This window comes from Pimephales promelas, chromosome 16 (assembly GCF_988280905.1).
Source record: "Pimephales promelas chromosome 16, fPimPro1.hap1.1, whole genome shotgun sequence".
Classification (NCBI taxonomy): Eukaryota; Metazoa; Chordata; class Actinopteri; order Cypriniformes; family Leuciscidae; genus Pimephales; species Pimephales promelas.
In genome coordinates this window covers 28,821,392-28,845,289 of record NC_142784.1, presented here as the reverse complement: position 1 = coordinate 28,845,289, position 23,898 = coordinate 28,821,392, and the positions used below count along the sequence as shown (strand labels likewise).

The 23,898-nt window shown below is 35.0% G+C and overlaps 1 protein-coding gene across 7 annotated transcripts in view; it reads right to left on the bottom strand.

Annotated features, from left to right (window-relative positions):
- Positions 1-3,183: 3,183 nt before the first annotated feature.
- The window catches only part of cadm2b (cell adhesion molecule 2b), a 223,532-nt gene continuing 202,817 nt past the window's right edge, over positions 3,184-23,898 (bottom strand). For 2 of the 7 annotated variants that reach the window (XM_039670476.2, XM_089121403.1), the window contains exons 9-12: positions 16,530-16,556; positions 5,205-5,327; positions 4,978-5,083; positions 3,184-4,541 (exon numbers count right to left, since the gene is read on the bottom strand). In XM_039670476.2, coding sequence (XP_039526410.2) covers positions 4,436-4,541; positions 4,978-5,083; positions 5,205-5,327; positions 16,530-16,556 — 362 coding nt within the window. In that variant the 3' untranslated portion in view covers positions 3,184-4,435. The remainder of the gene's footprint in view (positions 4,542-4,977; positions 5,084-5,204; positions 5,328-16,529; positions 16,557-23,898) is intronic. The other 5 variants (XM_039670477.2, XM_089121404.1, XM_039670481.2 and 2 more) reach the window with 3 other exon arrangements.

The window sequence follows — 23,898 nt, the reverse complement described above, 5'->3', positions numbered from 1 at the left end:
TGGAGATCCAGACCTATTATTTAGCTAAAACTATTTTAGATCGTTTAAGTCATCTGCTACAGCAAGAAAATGATTTATAAAAACTCAAAAGGTAAATAATATGCTGTATATTTTCTAGATCATGAATAGTATATAATTTTGAATAATTAAAAAAAAAAAAAAATTTTACCATTCACGACTCTCGCGGAAATGGTCAAAGGTTATCTCATCTCGGCAACTCGTCCATCAAAATATTCTACGAGTTGCCCGGTGGTAAATACCACATGAGGAGGTGTTCATGTGCATTTTCCACGTCAGCTTTTGGTATTTACCATAATTGCCATAGCACATGAACGCAGCATTAGATGGGGTAAAGTTTAATGCGTATTTGGCGTGCTGTCCGGGGGGAGGGCTCCGAACTCGGAGATCGGCCCAAAGCCAGAGTACTCCCCCCTATGTAATTAGTTAGGACTGACAGGAAACGCCCTGATAGCACACGTACATCATAGAGACATCTATTTGATGTGTGTGTTTACATCTGGAAGACATATTATTTAGAGTGTTTGCTCATCTGCAATACGTCTATAGGACGTTTCCTGTCAGATGTCAAATAGACGTTTAGAAGATGTCGTAAAGATGTAATGATTTAGAATGCATGTTAAACTGACATCTTAAAGATGTCTATCAGATGTTAGTAAACATGCTTTCCAGATGAAGCGATCTTTAACAGACATCTTGCAGACGTACGTGTGCTACATATATGAGCAAACACTCTAAAAAATACGTCTTCCAGATGTAAACACACACATCAAATAGACGTCTCTGTGATGTACGTGTGCTATCAGGGAACATTTGGAATTTTTCCGCAGCCGATTAAAGAGTGCATCTCATCTCTCTCTCTATACTATCACAACTGCTGCAGACTGTTTTCTCCCGCGATATTATCCCAAATCCTATTTAAAGTCATAGAACATTTTAAGTATAACCCTTAAATTTCACTTCCTACATAATTGTAAATAACATCATTGGATAGAGGCACAGAATCGAAGTCCTCCCTGTTTCACAAAGATCCACCCACTTGGAGATTTTTGGCGTCACCCCTGCTTTGAAATCTCAAATTACAGCTGAACAGCAAATTGGAAACGGAACAAAAATATTCCTTGTTAACTGCACTGGGAAATATCAATCCTAATAATTAAGTCTCTTGGGATGTTACGCAGATGGCAGGTTTAAACAATTTTAGCTTGGATTATAGAATTAATAAAAACGATTGGAATCTTTGATGTTTTAAAACTAACATACAAAACCACTCCTTTTTGTTATTGAACCTCTAAATCAAACCCTCATGGTTTCTGAGATATGTCAATTTATTACTAACAACAACAACTGTAGCATTTAAATGAAGACTCATTCCTTTGACAAAACCAGGAAATATAACCATTCTTTTTAGGATTATAATGATTTTGATGAGATTAATAGTAGTGGTGGTAGTAATACTACTACTAAACATCATCAACAACAACAATAGCTCATGTTTTGTTTATAATCAGTGGGATTTAGCTTCGTTTTTTAATTGGCCCAGAGCCCTCTCAGAGTGCCTGAATGATCATCAACTCCAAACTGGTTCAGATATACAAGCCCATTTGAAAATAGATCAGTTTCAGTTGTTGTGTTGTAATGTCTATTCAGTTTCAATGGCGAATTCCATCAATTTTTAATTAACATTTAAACATACAGCATACAATCTTTGTGAGCGCAGAGAAATGTAATGGTTTTGTGTCGGTTATTGTGTTAAGCCTCAGTCTAGATTTAAGACTGTACTGCATTGCTCCTTCCGAAATTTTTTGATCTCCCCCAAATCCTTTCCTGTAATTTTTTTCTGGCAACTCGAACTCGCACTATGGATTATGGAAAGCTGTAGCCATGATGGTACAGTGGGAAAAAGGACAGGATTTGAAAGTTTCAGCAGAAAGCCACTTAAAGTTGGAGACAATAAACAGATCTTTGAGAAAAGAAGCAGCCTAGGGCCGGGTACTCGTGCGCTGAGAGCGTCAGGCTCTTGGTGGCAGCATGTAGCCATGAAAATCACAATACAAGCCCACGTCAGTGAATATTAAAGAGTACTCCATCAGCTCAAGGACCTGGTTTACTCATATATTATATATATGCCATACAATTCATATATTGATGTTAGATTAAATTTTAGAATGTAATTTATTTTACATACTTTTATATTTAGAATTTTTCGAATTATAGAATTTAGGATGTCATTTAATCTACATTCGTTATTTTTATTTCTTTATTCTCACTTTTATTTCAAAACTTTTTTGTATAATTTTATTCAAATTATATATATATATATATATATATATATATATATATGTATTATTCATATTTAGAATTGCATTTAACAACTATATATTTTAAAAAATATCAGATTACGTGTAGAATTAATTTATATAGACCATATATATATATATACATATATATTTATATAGATTAAATTTAGAATTTAATTTATTTTATATACTTTTATATTTAGAATTTTTCGAATTATAGAATTTAGAATGTCATTTAATCTACATTCGTTATTTTTATTTCTTTATTCTCACTTTTATTTCAAAACTTTTTTGTATAATTTTTTTCAAATTATATATATATATATATATATATATATATATATGTATTATTCATATTTAGAATTGCATTTAACTTCATATATTAAAAATATCAGATTACGTGTAGAATTAATTTATATAGACCATATATATATATATATATATATATATATATATATATATAGATTAAATTTAGAATTTAATTTATTTTATATACTTTTATATTTAGAATTTTTAGAATTATAGAATTTAGGATGTCATTTAATCTACATTCGTTATTTTTATTTCTTTATTCTCACTTTTATATATATGTATATATATATATACACACACACATAATTATATATATATATATATATATATATATATATATATATATATATATATATATATATATATATATGAAAGGTTTCAATTTTAAATATATACATGTATATATACAGTGTATAGAACTTTTATTATATAAATGTAAAAAATGTATACAATTTAATCTAACATTGTCAATACATATCAAAGTGTGTGTGTGTGTGTAAGATTATCTGTGCTGTGTTCACTTGTGTGTTGCATGAAGAAGAAAACACAAATCTGAGTTTGTGCATATTTTACTCAGTACTCTGAGTTTTTTTTCTTTTTTACAGAGGCATAGTTTGAAAAAGTTGAATATTTAATGTAAAAGCAACCTCACACATTTTCCCATACAGCAAAAAAAAACAATAGGGCAAATCAAAAGTTCTTAGAAAAATGTCTCAGTTCTAGTTGATGTTATAAAGAGTGAAATAAAGTATGAACACTGGAAACATGTTTCGTAAAAACGTACATTGAAGTTTACACTTTCTCCAGAGCTTCAATGTGTGGTCGTATATGTTTTGTTGCAAACACAAAGGCAATAATGGTGATTGTTGTTCTGACCTTCTCATGAACAAACGGCCCTATCTGTTCACAAGCTTATAAAAAGCACTAATAATAATGTATTGTGTTTGTCCATCAGATTTACCCAATAAATCGGTATTAATGACAAGTATCCGTGGGGACTTAGCGTAGAGAGGCTAAATGAAATTGCACACATGTGGAATAAAACAGAGCAATAAAGTTTTCGAATTCAATTAAATAGCGTACCAAATGCTTAAGTATACACATTATATACATTCCCTGGGTTGGGACAAAACAAACTAACAAACAAATATCTTCTTCACTTATATGAACTAAATGTATGGGACACTTGAAATATATATTTTGACATTTGTTTTCTCATATATATATATATATATGGGATCCTACAGTTTAACAATATTCCACCAATAATCACTTGAGCAAAGTAATATACAGCAATATTAACAAGGGTCGGTCAGCAAAGGAAAATGAAACAATGGCAAATACCCATTCAAACGTCGAACAAATGGCTGTTTAGATCAACTCACAAAGCAAGAACAAAAATTCATTCACTCGAGTGATAAAAGACAAATTCAATTAGGCTCTTCTTTTCATCCTGAGACTGTCTAAACCAATGACATTTTACAATGACGTTGTGCTTATGTTTGGTACATTTTCAGTTTTGAAATAAACGCTCGGGGGGGAGAGGGGGGGAAATATTAACAGTGCAAGAATATACAGACAGGTATGATGGAAATAGAAAATAATCTCGCTTCTAATGGTTACACACCAATTCTCATTTGTGCTTCATCGACTTCCTGCCATTTTCAATTTGCCGGCTTGTTTCGGGTTTCCGTACGTTACGTAATTGTCCGTGTCTCTTGGGCATATTCTTTATTACAGGGCGTACTTTCACAATGGAAAACAACATACACTCACACACGCACAAAAAAGACAGTACATGATATTTACATTATACATCTCACATATTCTTGTCTTAAAGCGTAATTATTGGCAAAGCCAAGGTTTTCCGACTTGAGATGAACCACATTTCTTGCCGCTCCCTGGTAATATCTGTAAAAAGGTATATAACAGGCACAGTGAGGGTGGTTGAGAAATCAGCATTCACTGGGAAATTGAATGAGTAAACACAGCAACAAACATGACAAGCACATGTCTGTATATTTTGGCACTTTGCAAATCAAACGGGGGTCATTTTGGGGGGGTGGGATAGGGTTTCTTGGCCTAAATGGACCTGGTGTTACAGTTACAAACTCAACTGATTTTAGATTTGTTTTTTGGACGATTGCGAATCGTTTAAAAAGAGGCAACGTTCTTTTTCAGCAGGTGGCGTGTCGAATTTGGCCTTAAAGAGGTTTCGCAAACAGAGACAAAGCCAGACCAGACTAGTGCTGTTAGGGAGCGGAGCGCTATAACGCCTCCTCTGCTGGCTCGCAGTGTTGCCGTGACAATACTGAACAGAAAAAAACAGAGGTGCTAAATGAAGTACTCTTTCTTTTCCTCTGCATGTGCGTGGTTCCCCTCCGCATTGATGATGGCAGTGTCTGCGTCAGGGGCGTCCTCCGCTCCTTTGGCCTCATTGGTTAAGTATGTCCCTGTCCACACAGTCCCACATAGGTCACATAGACACATAAGGTACAACAGTGGACATGTTGAAGCATTTTGCACACTATAGGTGAGGGGACGGGGGGGCGAGAGAGGGGAGGGAAGCCGTACCTTTGTGCCTGGCCAGATATCGGCCCAGGACGATGACGAAGCACAGGGTGATGAAGACCACCACGGCCACCACTCCGCCGATGAGAGCGTGGTCGGGACCGTGCTGCGTCAGAGCGTTGGGATCTGGAGGAGGAGGAGGAGGAGAGGACGGCGTGAAAAGACGACGGTGGAACGGCCGCTGTAATTAGCCAATTATGGGTCGGCGTGTTAATGTAAGACGCGTGGACTCGTTACTTCCCACAATTCACTAAATACAGTTGTGAGCAGGCAGTCATTTCATTCTTCACTTGATGCCATTCAATTTAGATATTGTAACACGCAATTTACAAACCACACCGAAGTATGCATGAACCGTAACCTTCGTGCTGTAGTGCTACATAAATGAAGTGTTAAATGGTGCAGGTTGTTGAGGAAAGGTTGGCTTTCTAAGGGATCAGAGTTGCGTTTTCTTATGGAGACTTATCAGACTTGATTTTTTACAATTACGTCGGTAGAAATTTTGTCCCGTTTTATAAAAAAAAATAAAAAAAAATAAAAAAATCAACACTGACTTACCCAGACCAAAATATCATAATAGAGTGCCGAAGTTACGACGTGACTTTGTAGGCCAAAACACGGAAGTGAGTTAGCATTTTAGCACTCCCGGTTCCCTCGCTCTAAAGTCTATGGGATTTTTGAATTGTTTTTTGCTAAATCGCCAGAAATAAGGTCTGTGGTGAACAAAGCCTCTAAATATTTTCACGTTTTGATTATGACATAAAACACACCAGTTATAACCTGCTTGTGTTTTTTTAAACTTTATTGTGTCTGCTTGTGCTTTTTTAAAACTTTACATAGGCTTCAAATTGTATAAATTTTGGATTAACTTGTAAAGATTATCTTGATAGACAAAACGTATAAGGGTCAGAACTCTTTGTTAAACACAGATCTTCTTTTTTGCAATTTTTCAAAAGTCTATGGGAAAAATGGATTGCTTTTCGATCGAGGGAACCCATCGGTCACTAGCTTCCGAGTAGTCCTACAAAAAGTGATGTCATCACTTTGGCACTCTATATAATATATATGGTTGTGAAATATGTATATAATGTGAAAAAAGGTGAAATCGTTAACACTTTTTTGTGATTTTCCCATTGGAATCATGGGTGGGTTCAGGTCTGGGTAATTTTTGTACTACTCAACTTGTAGGACTGATTTCTTTACGGGTTAGTTCACCAAAAAAATTTAATTGTCATCATTTACTCGCCCTCATCCAAAAGTGTAAGACATTCGTTCATCGTCGGAACACAAATGAAGATCTTTTTTTTTTTTCTGTCACTCCATTGACAGCTACATAACTACCACTTTGAACCACCAAAACGGGTAGTAAAGACATTGTGCATGTCAAAGATTAAATTTTTTTGTATATGAAGTGGTAAATTATTTTTTTTTAAATTATAAATTTGCACAAACAAAGCACTTGCATATAGCTTCATAAAATTGAGGTTAAACGATGGAGTTACATGGATTAGTTTAATGATGTCTTTACTAACTTTCTGGGGCTTGAAAGTGGTAGTTGCATAGCTGTCAATAGAGAGTAAAATGTGCTCAGATTTTATTTAAAATATCTTGATTTGTATTCCGAAGATGAACAAAAGTCTTATGGGTTTGAAACGACAAGAGGGTGAATAATTCATAACAGGATTTACATTTTTGGCAAAATTTTTTCTTTAAGATTTCTCTAAGAGATCTCTCTTTTTTTTTTTTTTTGTTTGGTTAAGGCACATAGTCTGCATGCTCTAAACTGCAAGTCATTTATCACATTTAATAAAAGAGGCACAGTAGCTACAGCTTCCATTTCCATTTTGCACAAATTTCCCCTGAAAATGTTGAGCTTTTGAAGATATGGGATGTAAACGCTGCTTTTTTCAACTTTTTTTCAACAAATAGTTTTTTGCAATATTATTATTTATATTTTTTGAAACTTGGATGAAAACATAGCTATAGAAACTTGTGCCAGTAAGTTACCACCTAGTAACCAACCAGAAAACTCCTAGCAACCACAGAGCAAATATACAAATCTAGTTTAAAACAAAAGATGGGATAAGATTATAAACATATAATCATTCATATTTTAAAACAATTTTTAGTTAAATAATGTAGGACTTGATGTTTTACTGCTGCTGTCTCATTTCTTTCAATGACCCATGCCATTAATGGTGCATCACTTAAAATAATTAGTTTTTTTAATGTTATGAATCATAAGTTTTGGATACATACATAATACATGCATACATAATACATACACACTGACATCTTCATGATGCTTAAATAAATTAATGCTACTGAAAAAGCTTATAGAATGCATTTTCTGTAGCCACTGAATATTTAGGGAATATTGTGTTGGGCATCCCATTTATATATCATCCAAAATATATATATATATTATATTACTGCCATATGACATCCCCATGCGGTCAAATTGAGGAGTTGCAAACTGCTGTTTATTCCATGCCGGATCACAGAAACATCCCCAGCATGCCATTCTGCTTTGAGTTTTGGAGCCCAAGCAACATCAATTCAAAGCCAATGTACTATCCTGACTTTCAATAGGCGGCAGGAGGGAGGGGTGGGGGGTTTATCATTACAAATGAATGCTGAACAGCTACCAAAGACCTGTCATATCTCACAGCCCTGCAAGGACCAAAGTCACTCAATTCTTGGCGATATATAACAAGTTTAAAACCGGCAGGGGTTGCGGCAGACTGATTTGTCTCCTGGGTTTAACTTTGAGTGAGCGAGCGCAGACTAGGGTGAATCCGGTCGCCTCTGAACTTGCTGAATAAATCGCCACCTGGAGTTGTGAATCTTAAGACCCCACTGCGGATAGCTTAGTACGCTAGACAACTAGTGCTGCAGGTGCCTTGAATGTGTCGAAGGATTAGTTCACCGAAAAATTCTCATTCTTTCTTCTGTGGAACACAAAAGGTGAAATTTTGATGAATAGCTTGGTCACTCTTTTCCATAATGAAAGTTTATGAGGACTGCGAATACACTGCTATTCACTGGAAACTTAGCCCCTTTTCCACCAAAGCATTTTGAGAGCCGGTTCGGAGCCGGTGCCTGCGCGCGAACCAGTTCTTTGTGTTTCGACAGCCAAAGAACCGGTTCGCGGCCGGGAAAACTGGTTCCATAGCGGCACCAACTCTTTGCTGGACTAGAACCGTTCTTTTAGCACGTCATGTTTACGTCGGGGGCTGGGGCGGGTTTAGATGCGTTCTAAACATATTTTCTGACCATCGCAAAGCCAGGAGAAACTGCAGAAACACGCAAGTGTTTTTATTATTTATTTATTTTTTATTTGAAACATAAGCAAAGAAGAAAACAGTCACGATATAGAACAAATAAAATGGAAAGAAAAAGACACAAGACAGGGGTACATAACTTATCCGAAAAGATTCCATATCAAACGAAAAGATTAAAAGACTTTCAAAAGTTTTCTTGGTACACGAGTTAGAGATAATCCCAAAGCAATGTACTTGCAAGCGTTTCTAGCGACCTGCACAGTGATGTAACGACGTCATTTCCTGGGCGCTCTAGTCAGTGGAAAAACAAACAGGTTCTGAACGGGTTCGCAAGTTGAACCAACTCCGAACCAACTTTGAACCAGCACCAGTTACGAACCAGTTCTTTTTTCGGTGGAAAAGGGGTATTTGTGCTGATAATCATTGCGACCAAATCATTGATTCGTTGAGTTGAACCAGATCAGTAAAATTAGCGAACAAATCATTCAGAAACGTTTCGCGAATCGGGACAATTTGTCTGGAGTTGCTGGCGACTAACAACCAAGTCTTGCTTGTATATACTCTTGTGCTGTATTGTTCTTCATTTGTCATCTTCGTTTTATTTTGCTTCACTTCAGAATAGACATCCACTCTTGCATTGCGTGTTCGTGCATTTTGGGGTTGATTTCAAATATTAAAGTCCCCGTGAAATCAAAATTGAACCTATTTACTTTGTTAGCGCATATTACTAGTCTTGTGGTGAACAATTAATCCGTGCAAGTGAATATATATTAAAAAAATGTTTTACCTTAGTAATCTTTAATCAAAATCTGAAAAGTTACTTCCGGTCTGGAACGGTTTCTTTCTCTGATGACGTAGGTTTCACAGTTTGGGTGGGGAAACGCTTAACCACTCCCCTCAAACCGTTAGTTTGCTATGAGCGAGAGATGGAGAGGAGGAGCGCTAGAGTAAAACCCTGCCCTCTGTTCAATATTCCGTTTCACTTGGAAATACGTCACAGCACTGGAGAAAAATCGTTTGCAACTTCCGGTTCACGGGGACTTTAACAGTGTTTCTCAGAGATTGTTTACTGCACCTTCAAAGCCTCATTCAGGCCAGGATTTCTAAAAAAAAAAAAAAAATCACCTTTTGTATTCTAATACAGAAGAAAGTCGTACAGGTTTCGGGATAGCATGAGGGTGACAGGACTTTTGCGTGAAATATCCCTTTAACCTCGCTTGAAGGGGACAAAATGGTTTTTCTTTGACCTGGAGTGATTGTGTCCTGACACAGCACCTTTTGGCTCAGCGTTGAGCACAATTTCAGTGCTTCTGCAAGGGTGTAAACTTTAACTATGTGTCTTTATTGCACCTCGAACTTGCTCTCATTAGCTCATAGTGATGAATGGCTCTGTCTTCTGCTGTGTTGGCAAAGTGACCCTGGTAGATGTGTAGAACAGCTCTTCTGCAGACCCATTTCTAACACATACGTGAACCCATTTTGTTCAATTAACATTGTGCTTTGTTTTGAGGCAAAAAAAAGCCACGTGGCAATTAAGTTCAAAGAATGCTACGCTTTATGTGAGGCAGTTCAGAATCAAGTACACCAATCTTGATTCATGAGATTTGCTTCACCCCAATTTTGTATTTGCCGCTTAATCACTTTAACACAAAATCAGATATCAGATCAGATTTAACTTGCTATGCAGCATTTAAAAGACCATTAGAAATATAAAGCTTATATAAATTTAAAGCACTTTTGTAAATGTCTGCAAAATGCTTATAATAAATGTTAGAAAACATGATGCATAATGATAGCAGGTCTACACAACAAAGCCATTATTGCTCCAGATGTCTTTTATTTTCTTATGAATATGCTGTTTGATAATAGTTTTATTGCCCCCGACCCTAACTGAATGAGCTGTGTAGCAGTAACATGATTTCAATCAGCTCTTCTAATCTCATTTTAAATGAGCCACAGGAATTATATACATTTACAATTCAAAAAGTTGATTTATTCTATTGCAATAATTTCTCTTTGCTGTCGTGGTTTTTTATAGATGGCTGTTGCTTAGAAATGTATTGCATATGCCTTGATCATAAGGAGAATGGCTGTTTATTATGGCATGTCGTGAATAGACAGTTTTAAAGTACATAACAGTACATAATTAAAGGCAGGATTCACATTCTAGAGCTTGTGCGGGACATTAATGTTTATTTTTTTATTTACATGCACACACACTGATCACTTTGATTCTTTTATTCAAGGTCCTTTAATATCGATTCTCAATTCTCATGATTTTACATGTGGGAGTACTTGGTGTATTTGACCTTGGTTGTGTCAAGCTACAAAAAAACAAAATACTGCATTTCTTTTAATATTTAACACGCAGCTTTTCTCTTTTCATGACTGGGAAAGAAAGCCGATGCTTTGCTAAGCCCCGCCTTAAATACATGTTTTGACCAATCCTGCCTTATAGCTGCTGTTGCTATCCACCATATTATTTATAATAATAGCATACATTTTAAAATGGATCTATGAAAGTTTTCCAAATTATGGAAAATGTTTATGTGGCACTTATGAAAGTGACAGAAGGTATAGAGATATATATATATACTGCAATATTTTTTAATTTTATTCTAAAATAAATAAGTCAAAATAATAAAATGCAATATACAGTGCAACTGTGCATAGTCCAAATACCATTCAAAAGCTTTTTTATGTTTTTAAAGACTCTGATGCTAACCATTGTTTTGAATAAATATACAGTAATATTGTGAAATATTTTTTACAATTTAAAACAACTCTTTTATTATATTTGAATATATTTAAAAATGTAATTTATTCCTGTGATCATTTTTTTGCATTACTCCAGTTGTAAGTGTCCTTCAAAAATCATTTTAATTTGTTGATTTGGTGCTCAAGAAACATGTCTTTTTAGGATGCATTGACGAATATAAAGGTAAAAAGAACAGCATTTATTTGCAATAGAAATCTTTTTGAAACTGTCACTTTTTATCAATTTAATGCATCATTGCTGAATAAGAGTTATCTGGAAACCTAATTTCTTTCACTAAAGAAATTAATAACATCTTACTTCAAATTTTGAATAGCATTGTGCTTTTCCGCTTGCGGAGGATCAACGTTTTCCATTTATTGTTGTTGCTGATATCAAAGGTTTCAAACTTTGCTGCATTTTGCTCAAAACAAAACAAAAAATATTTTGTTCAGTGCTACATACAGTATGTAAGGGTTTTGTGGTTCATAGTAACATTAATATATGCCAGACTTATTTTAAAGACCTTTTTGAGAAAAAAAAATGCCTTTAAAATGTTGAGGAAAAGTTACTTTTAAAAGTAATTCTCCGTAAAAAAACAAACAACTAATTGCAACTTTTACTGAAATTAATGCGTTACGCTATACTTTTGCGTTATTTGTTTCTCACCTGGGCTGGCCTTGCTTGTTTGTTTTTTTATAACAAAAAAAGTTTTTAAAAACAAAAATATTTTTTGGCAAATGTAAAGGTTTTTTCACACCAAAAGTGAAATGAATAATCGTGAGGCTAAAGGAAATATGAATTCTGTACAATAGAGGTCAATAAATGGGAAAACGAAGCAATGCATTACTTAAATCGTTACTTTAAAAAAGTAATCTGATTACATAACTCAAGTTACTTGTAATGCTTCACATCAACACAGAAATATCTAATTACTGAAAATCAATCTGTAAGGTAGCATCAGTAAAGGGTTGAGTCCTTTGAACAGGCATGACTGAATAGAAAACACTTATGATATCTCCAAATGTATATAGTCAGAGATTAATAGCTATTCTGAGACACAAGCTTATGACTGCATATACCATTGGCTGGTCTAGCCAATTTTTATTTTTATTTTTAATGCTGATTGAGCACAAGAAACAACATTTATGGGACAGGTCATGTCAGATTTTGTTGCTGATTTGAAATATGTTATTTAATTGTGAATTCAGAGAGCTTTTTTTGTTTTGTTTTCAGTACTAGCAAATATGGCCGCCGAGTGAACAGACTTTTCTTGAAAGGGACTTTGATGCGTATCTTTCTGTTGATGGAGCAAAGATATACTGAACTCCTTTGGAAATGGAGCTAGTTTGTGAAAGTAAAGAGATCATTAGTCTCATTCACGAATGGTGACATGTGGCCAGAGACGCAAGTCATTTTGCTTGAGCGTTAATGAATTCCATTAAGATCTCGCATGTGAAAGGCCAGAGGCACAGAATGTGTTTTATGGCAAACACACACACAATCAGAGTCTTCATACGTAGCTTTAAATGAACATTTGCATCAAAATAAATCAATGTGGAATTAATTAATGTTGATTTCTTGATTTACAATTTGTTGCAAAGACCCTGTGAAATTGTACATAAAGTCTGTGGAGATAAGAACTGAGGTCTATAGGGAACACTTTTAATTTGCATTATTATTGGAAAGTTCCAGTTTCAAAACAATTTAAGCTCTATTGTCAGCATTTATGAGCTATGAAAGCTTGTTTCTACTATGGAATAAAAAAAAACGAAACAAGTAAATATATATACTTTTTTCTTGTTTATATGTCGCAATCAGTGTTTGGTGTAATGCATTACTAAATAATTAATTACTAATTACTTTCCCCTTGGAAAAAGTAAAGCAAGGGATTACTTTTTACTGTAATTTAATTACAGTCACTTCTGACGTTATTGCAATATATAGCCTACGGTATAGTCTATAGAACAATTCTGTATAAAACAATAGTGGATTAAACATCAAATGTTCAATGATAATGTTCAAAATGTATGTTCTCAGTGTAACATTGTCCCTTTAGTCATTCATGAATAATTTATAAAAATGTTATTTTTTTGATAAACTTCAAAGAGCAGCATGTTTATGATTGTTTTGTTTGGTTGTTGATATGGAATTTAGAATGTAATTAGAAATAAGTAACGCAATACATTTTTTGGGAGTAATTAGTACAGTAATCTATTATACTTTTGGAGATTAATTACTATTATTTAAATTATTTGCTATTATTTAATATTTTACACTACCCGCAATTCAGACTTTATAACTCAATTACGATAAAATACAAGATATAAACTCGCAAATGTGAGAAAAAAAGTCAGAATTGTTAGCAATTGTGAGCAATTATTTATATCTCAATATAAAAACATTCTGAATTTTTTCAAAATTTTTCAATTCTGAATTTTTTTTAAAATAAATCTGAATCGCGGAAAATAAACTCACAATTGAGTCTTTATTTCTCAGAAATGTTAGATATAAACCAGCAATGTGCGTTATAACATCCAAATTGAGCGATAAAAAAATCCAGAAAAAAAACTGCAATATAGAAACTTGCAATTTGAAAAAAAAAACAAAAAAACAAATCAGAATTGTGAGTTTATATTTTGCAATTCTAACTTTATCATATCTAAACTTTATTTAGATATGAACTCGAATCCAAATTGCGATATAAACTCGCGAGAATTGTAAGATAAAAAGTTGCAATTACTGATTTTTATTCCCTGCGGAAAAAAGCTTCCGAGGCCTGCAGTTGATTAACGAGCCCAATCTCATGAAAGTTCGTATCTATAGCACGAATGTCATTTCTCGTGGCATTTATACGCAACGCATTCTCACCCCAAGGCGTCACCTTTGACCATGCTTCAATATTTGACGTTTTAGGCGCCCTTTAGGCTAAAGAAAAGCGTCAGTTAGAGGACGCGGTTAGGTTTAGGTGTGGGGTGGGGGTAGGGTACACGCGATCCTAGGGCGTCATCTAACTGACGCTAAAGGGCGCCTAAAGCGTCAGATATTGAAGCATGTCCAAATGCTTCCCAAGGCGTCAGTTAAGTGACGCCTTGGGGGTGAGAATGGGCTGTTATTCGCCAAAAACAGTTTTTGCGTGTATATGGTACGCGTTTTTTGTGTGCATATAATACGCACTTTTTGGTGTTTTTGGCAGGGTTTTTTAGTGCGTAGCATAAGCACGCAAAAAAAACATTTTTAGCGTATAAATGCCACGAGAAATGACATTCGTGGTATAGATACACATCTTCATGAGACTGCGTTGTGATTAACACACAATACAGTTACAGTTCATCCATCAGTCAGCATAAAGAAGCATAAATTGTGTTTATAATAATGCAAGGCATTCTGCATGGTATTCTGCTGTTTTTATTTTAGCAATAATTAAAAAATTCTGCATTTGTTTTGAACTGTGACGTTCCTTAAAAGTATGAACTGTGTTCTAAATACAGACGGCACCGGAAATACTATCCGCATACGAGCGCTGTCATCTCATTTTGCAACTCATGTTCACTCTACTCCCAGCGGGATATGGTGTGGGTGGCATAAAATATGATTAGATTTAAAAAACAAATTACAGTTGCTAATAATTAAAATCAGTTCCCTTATGGGAGAGCAGGCTAAGGAAATCTGACCTGACAAATAGTTAGAACACATCGAGGTGAAACATTCAGCACAGTGAAACAGACGACCAAGCTGAAAAATCAATGGTTCACCAAAAAAAAAAAAAACAGGACACAAACTGCACAAAGCAAAATAAAACATGTTTCTCAAAAGGCCATACCATGCACACACTGATGACATATAATAACATGTTTTTATGGGAGCGATTTAACAGTCACTGCTGCAACTCAGTTTTAGCGAGTTAAAAACTAGAAGTTTTTTTTCCCTTGTACTCATAGCTTTGTGTTTACGCCTTTCAAATGATCTACTACAAGGACACTGAGCTATCTTCAAGAATTGAGTGCTGGTTTCTGAAGATTCAGTCCGTCAGCTTATTGGAGAGATAATAACTATAAAAAGAACTAAAAAGAACTAAAGCATGCTTGAAAAATAGTCTTATTTACAGTATATACAGTGAAATACTTATGCAATAAAGTGCAAATGAATTACTTAAAAATCATACAATGAGATTTTCTGGATTTTTGTTTTAGATTCCATCACTCACAGTTGAAGAGTACCTAAGATACCAATTACAGATTTCTGCATGTTTTGTAAGTGAGAAAACCTGCAAAATCAGCATCAAATACCTGTTCTCCTCACTGTGTGTGTGTATATATATATATATATATATATATATATATATATATATATATATTAGGGCTGTCAAACGATTAATCGCGATTAATCACATCCAAAATAATAGCTTGTGTTTACATAATATATGTGGGTGCACTGTGTATAATTAAAATTTAAATATCAAATATTTATGTTTATATATAATATAAATTATATAAATCTTTATACAGTATATACATGAAAATATTTATTAAATATAGACAAGCATATGTGTGTATTTATATATATAAAATAATTATACACAGTGCACTCACATACATTATGTAAACACAAACCTTTATTTTGGATGCGATTAATCGTTTACTAAAAAATAAAACTTTAAAATATTTTTTTTTCACTAAGGCTAAACTATTTTAAGGGTCTCTAATAAAGCTAATATGTAGATGTAAAAAATACATAACGATTTACTTGGTTACACCACTTGACATTTGATGTTAAAAATGGCCTTCAGAAATGTATGAAACTGACACAAATTTGTCGAAAAAATGCCTATATTAAGATTTCCTTACATTACATTTGATTAAAAAAATACCTGAAACTGACACAAATGCAAAAAGGACTGTTTACATTTCTAGGAACATGCATTTTAAACTACATTTGAAAAAAGATATTTCCTTTTCGTCATCCTATAAACTGTATGCCTATCCTTGTGCCATTGACCCTTCTATATTTCTAACTTTTCCAGATGCTTCTTAACTGAAAAGCGTTTCCTTTCCGTTTTTCCTTCATTTCCTTTCACTGATGCCAGTAAGTGGGTCTTGTGTGAATGACAGCACCATGGAGCACCATGACATTTCACAAAGATCAGCAGTGCTCCCATGCAAGGCAATGGCTCCCAGCTCATGCTATGGAGGAGGTTAATTGGCGTAACCCGACCCACCACTCCACAAGCCACATTACAGCGCCCTGTCTCGCAATGATGATGTCAGCACTCCAGCAAAAAATATTTACCTGTAGTTGTACCTGGGAAATCTTTAGCTGTTGCCATGGACGCAGACAGAAAGGGGCAGTAAGGGAAGACAAGGGTGAGGACATCACAAGGGGAGAGAATTAAAAAAAAAAAAACTGGCCACAAAACTCAAAACCATTAATGAAGACACTAACCGACAGCATTAACCTGCAGTCAGAATGATGGAACATGGACGACTGGGACGACATAATGGTTTCAAATGCAGTTTTGTACAAACTAACACATCCTGCAAAACACATCCATTTGGCATATTCATAACTATACATTCTTGCTAATCTCTGGTGTCTGCTTCGTCCCGCTGCACTGCTCTGTAATGATGTTACTTATCATGTAAATCGCTCTATATTTCAAGCCTCTGAAGCTGAAGATATTTTCTACTGCATTAATACCAGTTAAGTCATTTACAGTTACTAGCCTCTTTATCTTACACAGATAAAAAGAACGGGCATGACAAATTGGGACAATTGGTCTCATTCACTAACTGCAGAGAGTTTGTGTGTGAAATATGATTCATCGATCACTTATGTTTGTTTACACGACAACAATGTACTTTAAACAGAAACCAATTTCCTTTGTGTTTTTCGCGTAAAGACGACAACGTTGTCTCGCAACAGATCTGCGAAAACGAGTAAAAAACACTGCATTCTGTTGCCAGGCCAGTAGGTGGCGATGTCACTTTGTAAGGAAACACTACGCGCCTATAGACTGAACATGTAATATTAATGCGCATGACGTCACCGTTTTCACAAATTTACGTTTTTGTAGATTACACAGAGACGAAAACGGTATTGGTTTCAAAAACTTGCACTTTAAAACCTGTTTTCAAAAGTTTGTGTTTTTAGGCCCCAAAAATGATGGTGTTTGTGTAAATGAATGGGCAAAACGTATAAGATATTTTCTGTTGAAAACATTGCCATGTAAACGGCCCCTTAAATTTATTGTAATCTTATGGGGAAAAAACACATAGAAACAACTGAAACCACACATAGGCCTATTCAAAAAAAAGTGTGATGCTTAGTTTGACACTATGTTTAAGTTGGTCATCTGTTGACCAACAGATACTTCATACATGCTATTGACAATGGACCTTTTTCAATTGAAATTTCACAAACATGTTTCTAAAATGACCACATGCACCTTAAAGGAGTACTTTACCATTGGCAAAATGGGCTTTCGATAAAACTTGGCAGCCTACACAGTAGAAAGGTGAAATTTATTTTTGAAATCTTTGAATGTTTTAAATTTAGATTTTCTTCCCTTTTGCCAAATTGCTAGGAAAACTTCAACACCCATGATGCACTGGGCATGTTGTCGTCCAAGGCCACTCCCACCAGTCTGCTATGGATAAGCTTGACCAGAGTAAAATACCGCCTTGTTTTAGTAGGAAATAATTCTTTGCAAACTTTCAGTCAGTGTTGTGCCTGAACGCGTTCAATGAATGATAGGCCTAGTTCATGAACTCGTTCATATTTTGGGCGAACGTGAACTGAACTGCCTGATGAACGTTACTGTGAACTCGTTCATTCTGGTGTCTGTGAACGTACGCTCTGTCAGTTTAACTTTGTACAATAGGGTGCCAGATCCCAGGAAAAACTCACTGTAAACAGGCCTTAATATGTAGCGAAAAAAAAAAACACCCAATCTGGCAACAGCAGGACCCAGCGTTGCACCGTGGCCGCCGTCGACAAAGCAGCGAGCGAGGAGGCGTCATATGATAATTGAAAGGGGTTAGGTGAGAATGGTAAAAATCTTACATTTCTGTGAAAACTTGGCCCGTCGATAAAATAATTGTCTGTGGTTGTATATGGGCTGTGGCAATAATAATAATAATAATAATTTAGAAGCTCGCAACATATGGAAAAAAAGAACCATGAACTAGTTCATATTTTGAAGTATGAACTTTTAAAATGTGTGAACTGAACTTTGAACTAGTTCATGTAGAAAGTGAACTTTCCCAACACTGCTTTTAGTCATAATGGTGTCAACTTGTATTGTTCCAGGGTGCAAGAACTCAAAGAGTAAACGTTTAGCGGTAGTGCGTTACTTTCGGTTTTACAGGAGGCTAAAGGCTGCAAAGAATCCTAAAAACGGAGAAAACACTGACGGAAAATCTGAAAAACCTGCAGGTTTGTTGTGAACATTTCAAACTGGAAGACCACGAACACAGAAATGGAGGTGAAAAACTGAAATAAACTGCCGTTTTGTCATTTACGCCCGAAGTAAAACGCAGTCACCTACAGGTAAGAAAGTTGCCATTGAGTTCCATTTTTACCGTAAAGACAACCCGATCTCACGACCAAGTCGTACGAATTCGACGAATGATTAAAAAGTGGCTAATTCGTAACAATCCATACGACCTCACTCGTACGAATTAATACGATTTTGCTAAATCGTACATATTTTACGAATTGGTCAATTCGTATGAATTCATACGAATGACCTACCCCTTACCCCGCCCCTAAACTTAACCATCACGTGGGTTTAGACAAATCGTACGAATTAGTACGAGTGAGGTCGTACGAATTAGTACGAATTAGACACTTTTTAATCATGCGTCGAATTCGTACGAATTGGTCGTGAGATAGTGTTGGTGAAGAGTAGACAAAATACAATTCCATTTTCAGTGATAAATACTCTTATAATAACTGTTAACAATCTTCTTTCAATCCAACTGGCGATACAAAATACGCAAGTACAATACGTAGTTTTCACAAAAGCTGTCAAAATTTACTGGATGGTGTGTTTCGTGTCATCCGGTGGACTTTTACTGACAAATATACGTGAATTCCTCAGTCCAGGTAACACTGAGAACTAGTAATCATTGTTTATTTACCTATACTACCAACATTACAACAATACAAAGCGGGTTGAAGTTACACTTAAGAGAAGTTGCGCTATAGCTTGAGCTGTGAGGTTAATCTGTATAACAAAGCAGATATATGCTTATGTGCATCTTTAGAGATTGTCATATGTTTGCTGTATTCGATGAACATATGCAAAAAAAAAATATATGGAAAGCCCTTATATGGAATTTGGGTGTGTTTTATGCAAATGACTAACCTCTTGCACACGGTCGCTCAATACTCCGAATTCATTTGTATCAGACCAAGGTTAAGAACAAATTCATGTGCATATGCATATGCATAATGTGAATTAGGTCGATTTTTTTTTGTCCTGTGCATACAAAAACCAATAATCCACGCATTAACTAGTGAATGAGACCCAACATTGCTTGTCCCCATGTACTTGTTCGTTCACACTGGAGAATCTGCCCTTCGATTTAGTGAAACAGAGCTTATGTGTGATTAGAAAGACCTTTTATCTCTCACCTCTTTGACAGTCTGACAACCAGAATTTCATCTGCGGCTGGCTTTTTTCCCCTCAACACTGGAGCCAAAAACCTTTTAGTCCAATTTGTACAATCAGGAAAAAAAAGAATGTCTGATGTAAAAAGGTGGAGGTGACGTGAAGTGGCAGCGAGAGAGATGGAGGAGAGGAAAATATCAACATTCCCGCTATAGTTCAAACACTGTGTGACTGTTCACGGCTCATTTCTGCTGCGGGCTGAGTGCGTTTCCCCCAGGGTTTCTGATGTGGGTGACAAGAACGTGTCTGGGGCTTATTTCACCTCAAAAGAAGTACGAAATTATATTTTGTTTAAAGAACATTAAAGGAGTAGTTCACTTTAAAAAAAAACTTTTGCTGATAATTTACTCACCCCGATGTCATCCAAGATGTCCACGTCTTTCTTTCTTCAGTCGAAAAGAAATTAAGGTTTTTGATGAAACCATTCCAAGATTTTCTACATATAATGGACTTCAATGGGAACCAAATGGTCTAAGGTCCAAATGACAGTTTCATTGCAGCTTCAAAGGGCTTTAAACGATGCCAGATGATGTATAAGGGTCTTATAGCGAAACGATCGGTACTTTAAAAAAATAAATAAAAACGTTTAATAAGCTTCAAACGCTCGCCTTGCTCTGTTCTGTGATGCACGTTCGTGACTCTCCTATTTGAACTCGTTTATCAAAATGAACGAATCTTTTATCTTATAAAACTTAAACTTTTTTATTTATTTTTTAAATGACTTCATCGTTTCCCTAGATAAGACCCTTTTTCATCGTCTGAAATCGTTCAAAGCCCTTTGAAGCTGCACTGAAACTGTCATTTGGACCTTAGACCGTTTGGTTCCCATTGAAGTCCATTATATGTAGAAATATGTAGATCCTGGAATGTTTTCATCAGAAACCTTAATTTCTTTTCGACTGAAGAAAAAAAAGACATGGACAACTTGGATGACATGGGGGTGAGTAAATTATCAGCAAACGTTTTTTTTTTTTTAAAGTCAACTAGTCCTTTAAGCCTATTTTTAGCGTTGTTGATGGAGATTTCCGAAACGTGCCCCTGGTGGCCATTGAGGGTAGCACAAGTTCCAAAATATACACAAGTTTGGGATCAGTAATTTTCTTCGAAAAGTAGTCTCTTATGCTCAGTAAAAACAGTAATATTGTGAAATATTACATATATATTACAATTTAAAATATTCATTTACTATTTTAATATATTTTAAAATGTAATTTATTCATGTGAAGAAAAAAGGTGAATTTTCAGCATCATGACTTACCGCAATTACTTGATTTTAACTTGTAAAAAGCGTTCACATCCTCGAAGAGCTCGTAATTACAGCTCTTATTTGTACCAGCTGCCTGCTGCAGATTCATTTAGGCACTGATAAAGTTGCCATAGAAACGCATAATTCCCAGTCCGAGGACGCGAACAGCTCAAAATATAACGTCACATGTTGTCATTTCAAGACTATTGTAATTAACACATGGCTAAATGCTGTAATACGAAGAAACATTTCTTATTACTATCAACGTTAAAAAAAGGTTTGCTGCTTACTGTTGTTGTGGAAATCGTGATTCATTTTTTTTCTCTCTCAGGATTATTTGACGAATAGAAAGTTAAAAAAAAACGTATTTGAAACAAAAATCTTTTGTCAAATTATAAATGTCTTGACTGCCACTTTAGGTCAAATTAATGCATCCTTGCAGAAAAAAATTATTATTTTTTCAAATTGACCCCAAATTTTTTTAACGCTAGTGTAAATGTTCATGTTTACTTTTTGGTGCACCTCAGGCATATATATATATAAAAAAAGGAGAATCTTATATTTATATTCATTTATGCAGATCCTGTATTGTTGTGAAGCACATAGCCTGCCATCTTGTCCTCTTTATTTACTTCTACTATCTTAGCTTGTACTTCTCTGAAAGCCTATATGCGTACATTTCCAGCATTTGACACATTTAAAATGTACGTTTCTAGAGGTAGTCTCTTTTTGGGACAGTCTGTGGAGGTTTATCTCACAAGTTTCTGACTAACTTATTTACATTTTTTGATTTCTGGGTGAAATATGACCTGGATTTGCCCAAATTGCCTTGTTCTACAGATCACCATGTAAAACCAGCTCTATTTACATGTTTATTTTCTACTTTTCTTGTTGGTCAAGGCTCCTCTGGTTCCCTAATGTTCAATGCATCAGAAACGTGACCACTAGTTTCCTCAGCCTGAACTGTAAACGCGGGCTGCTTTGATCAGTCTCTGACCACCCACGCCCTTCCTTTAACATGTCTCCCGAACAAATTACAGATAAATAATTAGCTCTTTAAATAAGACCTAAGACTGAAGAGGAGGAAAAAGTTAAAAGAAGTATAAACACAACTCAGCAGTTTCAAGCTATTCGGCAAGTATTTCATTTAGGGTCAAATTGCCTCTGGAAGCATTTCATCTCTTGCAGGACGCACTTTTGAAAAGACGTCAATTTTATGGATGTTTGCACGCTTTTCAGAGCAAGTAAACAAAACTCTTTTTCATGTGTTCTCATGGTTTTAATTGAGAGGGGGTTGGTAGCGAACACATGCTGATTATAGAAAGCAAGCAATAAATATTTTACAGTTCCAAGCAAGCGCTGGATTAAACCCATGGGACATAAATCCTGATGCTCATTTAAAAGTCAGAGCAGAACTCAGGGCTCAGATAGCCAGAGGGAGTCTCGTCTGCTGGGTACATTACACCTGCAGGAGAGATGTCACAGGTCTCTCAATGGCTCGATAACACTCGCATATAGGAGCGTGCGGACCGATACATGGATTTTCACATCTAGAGGAGCAATTGGATTGTCTGTGGACTCTGCTGTTTTCTAGTCTTTCTAGAAAATGTCTACTGCTGCTGACTGGACATGAATATATGCTGGTTTCAGTTTTGTGTTTTGGGCTTTTTGACATTCGTTTATACAACAGGATGGTCAAGAGAGTGTTTTGAGGGTAGCGTACTGTATATATGCCACAGCTCTGATGACTACAGTATATATAGAGCTACACTGTGAAAACGATTTTTCAAAGCAGATAAAAAAGTAAGTTTTACAAGAAAATACTAAATTTCTCTTTCTGAGATGAAACTGTCATGAGATTTTAATCAGTGTACGGATGTATTTGTTAATCTTATCTAACCATCTTATCATATCCTTCTCCCCATCTGCCCCTAAATTGGGCATAACTTGCAAAACTACTGTAATATAATACTACTTTGTCAATTTATTTTATTTATTTAATAGAATTTATTACAACAAATCTGTAAAAATCTGTTGCGGATGCGTATATTTAAATATGCAGCCCAACATTGTGGCAATGGCTCACACCAATGGTGTGAGTTTGGGGGCGGGGCTAACAGTTTCTCCGACCAATGGCTGATTTCTCCTGATTGATGATTCTGGTGGTACAAAAATTATACACTTTACAGTTTTAAATCTAGACATTCAAAACTGAGTTACTAAATGGTACTTACTGTATATTAAAAAAAATAATACTATTGTTTTGGTTTATTATAAAATGTATTATAGTTTCAAATTTCAATCAATTATTCGCTTATTGAGAAAACGAAGTTGGCCTAGCATACTTTTAGAAAGAGTATTATTATAGAAACAATATACTTAAAAAATAAATATATATCTAAGTGCAAACTGAATGTAATGTTATGCATTATATGCATTATATTTAAATTTATATTAAATGCAAATAGTGAAATTTATAATGATGTTTTCGCTAGAACTTGTAGAACTTGAATACATCTTTATATGTAATTTCAAAAATATTTCTATCTTTGAAATATGTTTAAAGTGTTTTGCCGAATGTACTGAACTAAAATATTCCTTAATGTCATTTCTATCGAAAATTTGTGTCATGTATTTCAATGTATTTATAATTACAAACTTGTAATGATGAAGTTGCAATATAGCAATGTTAAAAATGCTAAGTACTTACAAATACTGTTAGTCAACACATCGAAATA